This window comes from Pocillopora damicornis, chromosome 3 (genome assembly GCF_964200805.1).
Source record: "Pocillopora damicornis chromosome 3, jaPocDami1.2, whole genome shotgun sequence".
In the NCBI taxonomy this organism is placed as follows: Eukaryota; Metazoa; Cnidaria; class Anthozoa; order Scleractinia; family Pocilloporidae; genus Pocillopora; species Pocillopora damicornis.
In genome coordinates, this window is record NC_142672.1 from 31,130,333 (window position 1) to 31,144,000 (window position 13,668).

Sequence of the window (13,668 nt, forward strand, 5' to 3'; positions counted from 1 at the left end):
AATGATGCAACTGGTTAACATGGTCCAACCAGCCAAAACAAGATAAAATGGTTTAAACGGTGAAAAGATTTTAATTACGTGACATGGTCCAATCGGAAGAAACGATCTCACTTACTAAAATGGTGCGACTGGTTAACATGATCCAACTTGATAAAATGATGCCAATATCTAAAATGGACAAACTGGTTTAAATGATCCAACCAGTTGAAATGGTCTAACTGGATAATACATGTGTAACCAGTGAAATTGGTTCAAATAATTAAGGTAAGGATGTTAAAATTAGTTAAAAAGATCCAGCATATTACAGTGGTTCAACTGGTAAAAATAATCATCCAACTACTAAAAGTTATTGAACCCCAATCAAAATTAATCCAACCGCTTCAAATAATCTAACTGGTCAAAATTCTTCAGGTGGTTATTTTAGTGAAAAAGGTGACAAAATCTTCTTAAAAATATTTTTGAAGAGGCTTACACCCTTACCCTAAACACTAACCCTACCCCCAAACCCTAACCCCAAACCTTCACCCTAGGCCTAACCTCAACCGCAGACCCTCTAACCCTGACACTAAGCCTAAACCCTAACCCTAACCCTAGCCCCACACCATAACCCTAAAACCTAACCCTAAACCCTAAACCCTAACCTATAGCCCTTAACCTAGACCTAACCCTAACCTATAGCCCTTAACCTAGACCTAACCCTAACCCTAACCCTAACCCCAACCTTCTCTATCTATCCTGTAAGTGTACCAGTCGGCCTATCGTTTGTTTTTCAGTAAACTTTCAAGTAGTTACTGAAATTTACAAACACAATACCAAAAACCCTGCAATTGAATGCTTGTAGAAAAATATTAACGCCAACCCTAAGCATAGCCTCACCCTAGTCTTAACCCTAATTCTAACACTAAACCCTGCTAACCCTAAGCATAATTTTACCCTAGCCCTAACTCTGATTGTAACACTAAACCCCTCTGACCCGAAGCAACACAAACTCTAACCCTAACCAGGTAATGGGCTCCTGCCCTAACCCTATCCTCAACCCTGACTTAAACCCTTTACCATAGCTTAGGATTGGTTTGGGGTTTGGGTTAGGGTTAGGGTTAGGGTTAGGTTTAGGATAGCACAGAGTTAGAGTGAGCACAGGACGAAATAGCATGATTCCGTAATTCGGAAAAATGAAACTCTATGTTTCCACATCATTCACTTCTTCCTTGGACCTGTTATGTTTCCGTTATGATTCCTGAACGGAAATATGACGACACGTTTCCGTTGCATTTCTGTCAACGGAATATTATCGTCGCCTGTTTCCGTTACGTTTCCTTGTACGGATTCAAACTTTTACCGTCAAGTAAAACATATATATATATAAAGTGCTGTACAGTTCTTACACCACGTTACCATGAAGACGTGATCGTTCGAGGACAACAAAGGCAAATTGACGTGCATTAGGTGTGTACGTTCGTAGGAATCATAAGAAGTCCTAGAAGCTTCGATGTTTTACACTGAGCTATGTGCATGTTAATTTTGGAACTGTTTCGAAACCTTACAAAATTGGATCTTTTAAACTTACTCTGTGCTTAGATTTTTAAGCAGCTGGATCATTTGAGCCAGTTTAGTCACTCAAACCAGCAATACAATACTAGGCTAACTGGATAGTTTTAGGGTTAGGGTTAGGATTTTCAAGTAGGCACACGCAGTTGTGTGGATATTGTGGTACATGGAGTTTAGTAGAGTGTAGATTTTAGCAGTATTTGCCAGTGTTGACATATTTATAAAATTATGGTTCCAAAGTGCGTGTCACTGTTGAGAACCCAAGAAAATCATGAGAAAGTCGCCGATGGATTAGCTATAAAAATAAGCCCAACTCTGAGTCAATGCCAAACCACAAGAAAGTTGTGAAACTCGCGCCAGAAAAACAACTGAGGTTCGAAGTATGGGTCGATGCTAACATCCTATGAAAATCATGGGAAAGTCGAGGAGATTGGTTATGGTACCAACCAATGCCACTTTCCCATGAAAATCAAGAAAGCTGTGGTAACTAGCCAACATATGCTAGAATGACAATCTTTAATAAAATTCATATCTAATAAGGATGTGTGAAATGGCCAATATCGCTCTTGGCCGAGATACTGGTTTGCCGTGTTTTGGCAGTTATTTTGGCGAATATGGTTAAAATCAAATCTGTGTAAAAACAGTAAAATCAACGAATTATTGAGGTTCGTCAACATAGGGAGGGTCCTCTTAGTCTAGAGAAAAACTTCTGCCCACGGCTAAAGGCGTTAAATTAATAAATTGGTATATCTGGGCGGCATATCAAACAGCAACACTAAACTTCTCCTTTATCACAGCTTTTTCCCCTTTAACATCTTTGTTCATTCCATTTTTTTTAAAGTAAAAACTCGTTTTGGAGGCATAAAGGTCCCTAAAGCAACGTTTCAAGATTTTATGGCGATCTTGTGAAAAACATGTAGTTCCAGCTAGTTTTGAGGGTTTTGGTAGCTATTTACACAAAAAGTGGGTAAAATCAGCCCAATTTGTCGTGTTTCTGACGGTTTTTACGCGTTTTTCCCCAAATTTTACTGAGAACACTGCGTTTTAGCTGGAATAAGTGTTTTCACGTGGATTGTATCCCTATTTTGTTAAAGACATCGTGCTTTTGAAGCACAATGTCGTAAAATAGGCTGATTTTTGCAAAAAAAAAAAAAAAAAGTGTTTTTCAGGTCGAATTGAGCGCTTTTGTCAACTTTTGCGTAAAATTTGGCAAAAACTCGTGCGTTCTGCCGGATTTTGGTGTTTTTAGATAGATTTCATTGCAATTTTACGAAATACATGTAGTTTCAGCTAGTTTGCAGCGTTTTGGGCTTGAGACCGGCAAGAGTGATGGTAGACACTCTTAGCAGAGATAATTGTGCTAGCAGATATTAAAATTTCACCTGTAAAGACAATAAATTAATTGAACACAAGAAAAAGGAAACTTGATAAAAAAATTAGAATAATGGCGGGGAGAAAAGAGGGCTGCACTAAAGATTATGTACTTGTGTTCTTGAAGCTGAAAATTAACAAGGTTCCTAACAATTTTTGAAAATCACACAAATCGCAAGCTATATCCAGGGTTTTCTCTTAATAAAATTAACTCTTAAAACCAATTGAGATTTTACCTTAGTCCTTTTTTTTTACTTTTTATGTACATTATTTATGTATAAATAATGCTCCCCTGACTCTCCCCCAAATTTCCAGAACAAATGGAAACTCTTAAGAATGATCAAGCTTTACCTTATTATTTAAAATTTTTACATCTTGAATTATCAAGTTATCACAGAGGATTTCTTGGTACTTTAACCTGTTTAACACCCTAAAAGAAGTGCACATATATACTACACACAATCAGCCCAGTCAAAATGTGCCACAGCCAACAATTTGGCTGCCTGCCACAATATAGCTGCCGCTAACTTCACACTTTTCACACTTCCATTCAAGACAAGGTTCAGCCTCTGCTGCCTATTACTATCACCAGCTTGCCTTCCACTCAAAAAAATTTCGACTGAGCTCATACATACATACACACATATGTGGGAGATTAGGTTACATGAGTGAACCTGCACTATTGAAAGAGATCAATGAATTACAATTCAAAGAAACATTGATAAATAAAATAAATCAATAGAAATGAAAAAAATCAAACTAACAGCAGACAGTACTCTTTCAGCCTTCTATACCTGAGCAGTGCAGTGATCTTCAACTAAGTGCTTAATTTGGACATAAAACCAGAACTTGGTATAGCTAAATATTATTATTTTTCTTTTAATATTCCCACTCCAGCTGATGTGTATTATTTGAATTACAAGTCTTATTAGCATGCAAAATCACCTACGGACAAGGCACACACTTTGCACCAAAATAGCTTTGCATCAAGTACATTATCTAGTACATCATTACCATCTTCAGGTATTTCTAATTTACTTGTGAAAATCACACAAATCATAAGCTATACAAAGCATACAATCAGCAGCAAATTATTAGAAAGGAATGCAGTAAATTTTAATAAGAATATTACTAAGTAGTTAAATAACAAATAGCCCAGTAAAATTGGGCCCGTTGCTGGGAATTTGGTTCTCAATAAAATTAGCTAAAATAGCCAATCTTGAGTTTTACTGCTCACTCAAAATGGGCTGGCAGCTTACAATTTGGCCGCCTACAATGAAGTACCTTCCGCTAACTTCACATTTTTCAGACTGCTTTTCAGGAAGAGGTTTGGCCTCTGCTGCCTATAATTACTACAGCCAGCTTGTCTACTACTCAAAAACATTTTGACTGGGCTGTGCAAGTCTTACTAGCATATAAAAAGCACCTTCAGGTAGATTACAGCAAAGCAGACTTTGTACCAAATGCTCTGCATTAAGTTCATCATTACCCTCTTCAAGTATTTCTAGTTTACTTGTGAAAATCCCACAAATCACAAGGTATATTACATTATACATTCCAGTTGACAAAGCAATCAAGGGTAATTTTTTCATAATGCATGCAATGATCTTCAGTATCAAGATTATTTGGTACCTAAATAGTAAAATGTTCGAGAGAAGAAATAATCATAAACATTTTTCTTTCTCATCAGCATCGACTTCCAAAAGTAATGGATAATGACCACCTAAATCAAAGAAGAAATAAATCAAATTTGTGATTTCACAGGGCTTCAATACGAAACAACTATACATATCTTTTATTTCCTACCACTTACAAGTGGCAGGAATGGCTGAAATGGCCTTCACGTGAACACAACAGAATCCTATGCGTGTGTAACCATGTAAAACTATTTATTCGGTATCGAAATTACATCCCAAATGTCATGATATTTGACTGAAACTCAGCTTACCCATCTTTCGTTTAGACTTCGAAACTTGCTGCTTTTTACCACCGTTTCAATGTTTTCTTGTTGTTCAAAAGGTGGTAGGGCCATTGCAGACCGTGATTTTTTTTTTACTAGAGAACCAGATCACAACACCCAAGCCTTTTCACGCTAAAATATTAAACTACTGAGATTTCCTTCGCCGCCGTAAGCCGCCATTTTATCTTTCCCTGAATACTAGTTCCCAAGCTTCGAGCCCGAAGGTCTCAGACATGCACTGAAATTATGATATTCGTTATTTCAGGGCCAATTTAGAAATAACGATAATCGTTATTTTGGTGTCGAGATCGTGCTGATCACAACTGAACGGGTCAGCATTAGATTCCATCCACCAAAACCACCTCGGTCGAGAGGGACTGAGATAGAATATTTAATGACTTGCAAAACATAACCGAAGATTCTCGGAAATCCGCAAGTGATGTAGCCGAGGGTCGCGAATTCCCACGTAGACTCTGTGACCCCCTTCCGCAGTATGATTTTATCGTGTCAGCGGTCGTCTCACTTTAGTAATAATAGACAAGGATATGCCTGCAGTCAACCAGCGGTATCACAATTGATTACTCTACTCTAATCAGTTGGGTTCCGGAGTTGAAACCTTGCAGGATTTTGTTAGAATTTACGTTAAGAAAAGGCGAATTGAATGGCAGATTCAAATAGGAGGTAAGTACATCGGTAAAAAGGAATGCTTTATTAGAAAACTGCAGAACTTTTCCGTGTATAATTTTTAATACAGTAAAAAAGCTGAGCTTCCAAGGTGGCCATATATAATTTGCCGTTAAGATCAGGAATAGGTTCGTCTGTTTAACAGTCTACTGGCCCATTGAAAACTTAGTAGTTGACATCAGTTAAAATTAAGAACAAGTAAGCATTATTATCGTAAAAAATATGCAGCTTTTAGAAGCTGGCCAGTAAGGTATTCTTGGCTTATTGCAGAAGGAAATGTAATGGTTTCATATTAATAATTAGTCATGGTGAAGAGCAGGTCCTTCACAATAATAGTTTGAGTTGGTGAAGGGGGGACTCAAGTGTGTTCGCATGAGCTGGGAAAACTTGGATTTAAAATTACTGCATGGAGGGGGGAGTTGGACAGAGGGGTCTGAATATCCTGATTCCCATACCCTTATTAAATGGCTCTTGCCTCTGTTTTATTTTCATTGCAAAAGTTTATGCAATTTTGCTAAAAATTTTACCCAGTTCCTACCCCTCTTGCCTCCAGTACACCTCCATCCCCTATTCTCATGGGTTCCCATCCCCCTGTCCCCCACCAAATAACTCTTAGATACTGGGAATTGCTTTTGAAATTAGGAAAGAAAGTGTTTATACACAAACCAGTGACAAACGTGTTATACCCGAACATACAGCACAAGGATATGAATTATTTAGAACCGGACCTTCTAAATTTTATCGTCAACTCCAATTCCATAATATTTTTCACAGGTTAATACTTCAGCCATTAGTCTTGTAAATGGTTGGTAAATGGTTTATCAATCCAATTGGAACGTACAGGGTAAAAAAGGGCATTTTATCATCAGCTTCTGGAAGTGTGTCTTCAATTTTCTCTTCATTAAGTTCTTGTTTAGTATTTTATCTTTTGCTTGTTTGTGTGCCTTTTGGTTCTTTCTTGTTTTCTTTACAATTACAGTTTCTGAAAATATTGGTTCCATGGTTTTTGTCCAAAAAGATGTTTAATGAACATGACATATCTATTTCATCAGTTTCTCAGCAAATGAGTGCCTAAATCAAGGAACATTTGCTGTGACTATAACAAAGAAGTATTACTGATCACATTCAGTCAGTCAAATTTTAACTGACTTAAATGATTGGTCTCTTAACAGTACACCTCGTGGGCCCTTTTACTGCATATTCTTTGGGAAAAAATGATTTAAATTATATAGCTTGCTTTAGAAAATACACTTTCTCACAATTTTTTTCCCTTGAATGTAAATTTCAACAAGCTGAGCCACAACTCCATCACATACTTTAAAAATGAAAAGAAGACTCCCAGATAGGTTGCTATTTGTGTGTATTTTAAGTGTATGATCATGGACAATAAAAGAAAGGATTTTGCAATGCTGTGGCAAAGTTCACTCCTAAATAACTAGCATGGAAGAAATATCCACATCTATCGCAGCCAAGCCAGTCTTCATTGTCATCCATCTGACACACCTTGCAAACAACAACATCCCTTCCTCTGCCAAAAAGTGAAGTAAAAGTTCAAAATAATTACTTAATTGTCAATTTGTTTTTTGGGATTAAACACAATACACAGTGGTGATTGTAATGATAAGAAAGGCATAATTATTGTACCTCAAAATGTCATTGTAACAGCTGCCAAACAGGTTGGATAGAAGCTTCATTCTCTCAATAGAAACATTGACCTTTGTGATTGGTCTGTTATCACACAAGTTCCTGGCAAACTAACAATAGATCTTGCAGTTATATTATATATGATGTAAGATTGGTTGATGTAAAAATGTAAATATTCTGATTATGTTTCTTTAAAAACTGCTATGGAATGACATCATATTGTTTTGACTGTTTAATGTCAAAGATATTGATGGAATTGGTACCTATGAGCTCACTTATCTAATTCTTTATACCACTCTAAAGATTACCTTACAAATAAGTACTCCACAGTTGAATCCATCAGTTTGCTGAAAATGGGGTGGCTCGAGGCATGCCCACTCTTTACTTTTCCAGCCTGTTTTGATGTCAGCAGCCTCACTACAGAAAGATTGCAACCATTTTCATAATGCTACTGGATATAGCTACAAAAATGAGTTATGAACATTGTCTCAATATTAATTCCTGGCGATTGATGGAATCAATTAAGTTAGGTTTAGTTAAGTTTATGTTACATGAAGTCACTAAATTACTCATATATATATAGCTGAAAAATCATAAAAACAATGTGGCCAGTACAATGGCCATTAATAACTCTCACAACAATGAAACACAGGGTCTTGCTGGGAATACAGAAACTCACCTTATGTTATTTATAAGTCTGTACAGGCTGGGATTGGAAGCTGCTGTTATTTCATTTGGACGTTTGTTTCCATGAATAGGATCAATGTAGACACGGATAGATTCCTTGTTATCTAAAATCTTTGAACACATTTATTTTATGTCGTCAAAACGAAGTCCTGAGTCATGTGTACAATGTTCAATTTATCTAAAGAATATAATACAAATTTTTAGAGATGACTATTTTTTTAAAAAAAATGTACAGTATGAATAGCATCCTCGACTTACCAGTAATGTCCAGTGATGTCCAGTGATATTCATTGGAATAACAATTTTTTCAATTCCATGGAACCTCTCGCCCATCCACAATCTACGGGTACTTGCCCCATGTTTCACCAACTGACAAAGGGTACTGTCAGCAGCAAAGATTTTTGTTAGTTTCCACAGTGTAGCATCAACGATCTGCAAAGAGCAGCACAACGAATTTAACAACTGAAGATATACAAAATTAATCTTTCGAATAGTTACTGGAATACAGTACTGCTCACCGTATCAGTTAACCATCCATCTACAAAACTAGGGATCTCCTCTTTAATTTTCTGTGTTTCTTTTGCAGATAAAGTGCCAGGAGGAAGAGTGGCTAGCAAGTCAGAAATTAAATTAAATTAAAGATTTCTGGAGACTCAAGCTTTCATAATTTTGGGCTGCTTTCTTTGTTTTTCTAAAAAAAAGAAAAAAGAGTGCAAACAAAACAGATCTGGTCCACACGCGCATGTTTTTCACAGCGCCTTGTCTTTTCTTCCAAACCCGTGTAAACTGTTAAAAACCTTCCGGGCCGAGGTTAAAGAAAAATGTGATCATTTTTAGACTACGAAAAACGCTTTATTAAATAGTCGCTAAATCTTGACAACTGTGAATGATTGTTGACTTTTATGACGATGATTTAGCATTTCTTCGTACTCATTTTCTCACCGGTGAAAGTTGTGCAATAGTCTGTCAACGCACGTGTGGAACGGTGCTGTAAATGCCTTCGGATAATTACCGAAATTAAAATCCTGGCCACTTGATGGCTAAATTTTATTGAACTGTTGCGACATAATATTTCGCTTTCATTTCTTCATTAAGATATGGACGTCGCATCTGGGCTCCATAAATGACTAGCATATTTCCGCCCTTAACAAACAAAAGGCAGCGAAAGGTCAAGTTGTTTTGTAATATAAACATGAAAACCCTGGCATGGCCTTCCTTGACTGTATTCGTCCTCTGTTTTGCGCAATCGTTTTCCTATTCCCGAAAATTGCAAACCTAAAATGCTCAAAAGAAAAAGTAAAGAAGATTGAAAATACTATTTTCGGATGATCTCCGCGACCTTTCCTTGACCTCTGTTGTGGAGCGCACAAAACATGTAGAATTCAATGTGGTGAATTGCTCAATGAGATCTTCCTTCCGTTCCTCTGTCCCATCTAAAAACCCGTAACCGTAGTCACTATCAACGCGTACCTCGCAGAGGTTTGCATGAAGAAATTCGATTTCCTTCTTAACTAGCGTAGATTGTTTGCCAGAACTATTTGGATTACAGCTAAGGCTAGTAGCCCGCGTTGCAAAAAATTCGGATGACATCTCGTTAGCAAGGAAAGGCCCATGAGCCCTGATAGGGACGTGACTTTAAGTAATAGCGCGGGATTCTTGCCGCTGGTTATAATTAACAGCTGATTCAACCCTAGTCCCCAAGTTGAGCTCCCCTTAGTTAGTTATTACTAAAGTGGGACGACCGCTGACACAATAAAATCATACTGCGGAAGGGGGTCACAGAGTCTACGTGGGAATTCGCGACCCATGTAGCCGAACATCAAAAGCTGTAAATCCCATGATTCTTGAACAGAAACAGCATAGCGAGAATTTTAAGTCGCGAACCATTGATGGTAGACATGCAGATAATTTAGGATACGTAAATTCTGTTGATGAGGCGCATAAACTTATTGCGGAATTTGAAACAGGATTGACGACGAAGTTTTCTTTCTTTAAAGCTGTCAAAGGTTTCGGGAACACATATGTATATTGATATAGCTCTTTAGCATTACAAAGTTTTGCTATCGTTATTGTGCATTCTCACTAGTTTATCTAGTTCAAGTCCTCTGGCATGGCTTGGATGATACCACAATTGTGGAATCATTCGGGTTAATTTAATGCTTACACCTCCTTCCTAGGACAGAAGTCGCAAAATACTGGGGGAAGATGCATGAGATATTTAAGGAGCAAAAATTCGTGTTTTACTGGTGTGCCTTTCCTAATTTTGGGAAGGAAAGTGTTCAATTGCTAGCTCGGCATAGATAGAACAGCTGGAGAGAAAAGGAAACGAAAGGATGCAGAAGAAGTACTGTATATAATAATTTCTTTTTATCCTCAACCTTTGTGTTTCTGTCAACTATGGCTTGCTAATTCGAAAGGTCAAATACTTGAATGGGTCATATGACATTGATCTCAGAATACTTTTATGACAAACGTGATAACAGTTCAATCTTGGCTAAATTGAAGATGGTTTAGAAGTTAACAATTATAAGAACTTTTCACTAACATATGCTGCTGACAAAGGAGAAAATATATGAAATTCTGCATTTTTTGCTTTCTATCAAGCAATCATATGTTTGCTCCTTATCACGCTATGACACTTCCGTTTTGTCACATTCCAAAAAATAACTTGAGAAATACACTGTCACTCATCTTACACTGTTATATTTACCTATTACTGAAGGCTGGTGTAGTGTCCCGTATGTTCATTATTATTATGGGATATAGTAGCGGAGAGAGCATGTGGTAAGACGATATAAAACACAATAAAGATTACGTTGTTGTTACAAAACGGAGTTGTACAGTCAATACGTCAAAGACACCACATTTGGCGACGAGGATAAACGATATTCAACTTGCCGTACGGCTGCTGAAGTGGAAACGAGTTCAAACAGTGGACAAAACTCGCACAGATGGCCGTATGCTTAAGCGGATTACCTGGATTATCTGCGTTCGACGCCGTCGGCGAACCAGCTACACTCGCCCAAAGATGGTTAACTTGGAAAGAAGAATTCGAGCTTTATGTTACTGCCTCTGGAATCAGCGACCCCACACAAAAAAGAGCACTACTACTTCACCTAGCCGGCCCCAAAGTCCGAGATGTTTTCAATAATTCCATTCCTGCTACAACACGAGGCGAAGCGAAAGATTACAAAAAAGCTATGGACTGCCTTTCAGAACACTTCAAGCTCAAAAAGAACGCCCCAATGGCCAGACAAATATTTTTAGCGGCTACTCCATTACCTGGTGAAACCGTCAACAATTTTATTACTCGCCTGCAGAAACTAGCAGAACATTGTGACTACGAGGGCGAAAGGGACAACCAGGTGAGAGATCGCGCCATTTCTTTTCTGAAGGACAAAAATCTCAAGTCAAAATTGTACCATGAGGAAACACTGCCTCTCAGCAAACTCATGGAAATCGTTAGCCAGTATCATGACAAAGAAGCGCTTATCCTCATTCCCGAAAGCCACGTAAACAGCTTGTCCCGTGATCCAAAACAAGGGGGAAAATGTTGGCGGTGCGATAAAGTGGGTCATTTCGCGAAAGAATGCCGTCGCTCACGTGACCACAAATGCGGAAAGTGCGGGCACATCGGTCATTTTGAAGTGTGCTGCCACTCCAAGCAGAATAAAGGACGAGACCCCAGCCAAAGTTCAAGTCGTGGTCGCGGAAACCCACGAACAAAACCTAGCCGTGGACGAAGAGGAGGAAATTCAAAGGAGCAACGTGATGTACACAACGTGTGCGAAGACGCGAGTGCAGACGAGCGCGTAAACAGTGATGACTTCTACGTGTTCAGCACCGGGAGCACGGATGGAGAGAACACCATGGAACTCATGATTGAAGATAAGCTTGTAAACATTGTTATAGACTCTGGTGCTAGCTGTAATTTAATGTCAGAGGAAATGTTTAATTTTGTATCGGGGGGCAAGGCTAGATTGTTGGACTGCAATAAGAGAGTTTATGCTTATGCTTCTGTACAGCCTCTCCAGCTTAAAGGGAAATACTTTTTTAACGTACAAGTACCACAGACCCACAAATCCCTGTATACTGAATTTTATGTAATGTGCGGTAAGGCAGCGACGCTACTTGGTCGCGAGGCCTCCGAATTGCTGGGCGTGTTAAGGGTAGGCGTGTCCATTAATAGCTGTGATGTCAAATCTGATAGCATGGAAAGCCTCACAAACAGTCTTGACCGAAAAGCCCTTCTGAAGTCCAAATTTCCAAAAGTATTTCAAGGCCTCGGCAAGCTCAAAGGATATCAGCTAAAACTCCACATTGATGAGAGTGTTCAACCAGTCGCTCAGCCACTACGCAGAATCCCTTTTAGTAGAAGAGCTAAGGTCACCGAAAAGCTAGAGGAACTACTCAAACTTGATGTCATTGAAAAGGTGGAGGGACCAACCAGCTGGGTGAACCCCTTGGTTGTGGTGGAGAAGCCTAATGGTGACATCAGGATATGTCTTGATATGAGGCAAGCAAATCAGGCCATCGTACGGGAGAAGCACCCAGTACCAACAGTTGAAGAGACACTCCAAGAAGTCTCCTATGCCAAAGTTTTCTCAAAGCTAGATCTAAATATGGCCTTCCACCAAATTGAGCTACATCCAGACTCTCGGGATATCACAACATTTGCTGCGCCTGATGGTTTATACAGGTACAAACGCCTGCTTTTTGGCGTGAACATGGCCACAGAAAAATTCCAGCAGATCGTGTGGCAAGTAATTAAATGCTGCCCGGGTGCCTACAATCTCCATGATGACCTGCGAGTCGTAGGGGCAGACGACAAAGAACATGATGAGAATTTAGACAGGGTCATGCGTAAACTGGAAGAATCAAACCTCACCTTGAATTATGACAAATGTGAAATTGGTGTTAGCAGCATGGTTTACATGGGTGATGTACTCTCTGGCGAGGGATTAAAAGTCTCCAGTGAACGAGTGGAAGCTATCGTTAAAGCACCAACGCCCCAAAACCAGTCTGAAGTAAGAAGCTTTCTCGGTTCAGTTCAGTTTTGTGCGAAGTTCATCCCAAACTTTGCAACCATATCAAGTCCATTGTGGGACCTAACCGGCAAAGATGTTAAGTGGCACTGGGGTCCAAAAGAAAAAAAAGCCTTTCAAGAAATCAAGGGCCTGCTAACCAGAGCACCAGTGATGGCCTACCACAGGCAAGGTGCCACAACACGGCTCACAACTGATGCTTCTCCTGTTGGAGTTGGAGCAGTTCTGGAGCAAAAACAACGAGACGGGACCTACAGGCCAATATATTACGCTAGCCGAAAGCTTAGCAACGTTGAAACAAGGTACTCCCAGTTCGAAAGAGAAGCTCTAGCTGTCAGATGGGCTTGCGAGAAGTTTTACCTGTACCTGTATGGAATTAAATTCGAAGTCCGCACTGACCATAAGCCGCTAGTCACAGTACTCGGTACAAAGTCGAAGCCTCCATCCGCCCGGATAGAAAGGTGGCTCCTATACTTGCAGCAATTTCAATACACGCTGACGCACATACCAGGCAAAGATAATCCGGCAGACGTCCTCAGCCGCCTGCCTATTGGCTCAACTCAAGATGACGACACCAGAAAGACGGAAGATTTTGCATACAGCGTGGCAAGTGCAGCAATACCAGCCGCTTTGTTGCCGAAGCAAGTTGAGACTGCCACAGCAAATGATCCAACTTTACGGATAGTGCACAAAGCTGTGATCACTGGTGACTGGACCCAATTGTCAGGC

General features: G+C 39.3%; 1 protein-coding gene and 2 long non-coding RNA genes across 3 annotated transcripts; 1 reads left to right on the forward strand and 2 right to left on the reverse strand.

Annotated features, from left to right (window-relative positions):
• Positions 1-3,249: 3,249 nt before the first annotated feature.
• On the reverse strand, positions 3,250-5,209 carry LOC149049363 (uncharacterized). The gene is made up of 2 exons (XR_016185055.1): positions 4,868-5,209; positions 3,250-4,642 (listed from the first exon to the last, which is right to left on the reverse strand). It is a non-coding gene; the product is annotated as an uncharacterized LOC149049363 (long non-coding RNA).
• A 251-nt stretch (positions 5,210-5,460) lies between these two features.
• LOC149049364 (uncharacterized) lies at positions 5,461-8,771 on the forward strand. Its single transcript, XR_016185057.1, has 2 exons — positions 5,461-5,560; positions 8,481-8,771. It is a non-coding gene; the product is annotated as an uncharacterized LOC149049364 (long non-coding RNA).
• LOC149049365 (uncharacterized) lies at positions 6,567-8,513 on the reverse strand. Its single transcript, XM_089200738.1, has 6 exons — positions 8,413-8,513; positions 8,153-8,326; positions 7,887-8,005; positions 7,516-7,624; positions 7,208-7,317; positions 6,567-7,091 (listed from the first exon to the last, which is right to left on the reverse strand). The coding sequence occupies exons 2-6, from the start codon at positions 8,225-8,227 to the stop codon at positions 6,941-6,943; spliced, it is 564 nt and encodes a 187-aa protein (XP_089056864.1). The 5' UTR covers positions 8,228-8,326; positions 8,413-8,513; the 3' UTR covers positions 6,567-6,940.
• Positions 8,772-13,668: the final 4,897 nt, after the last annotated feature.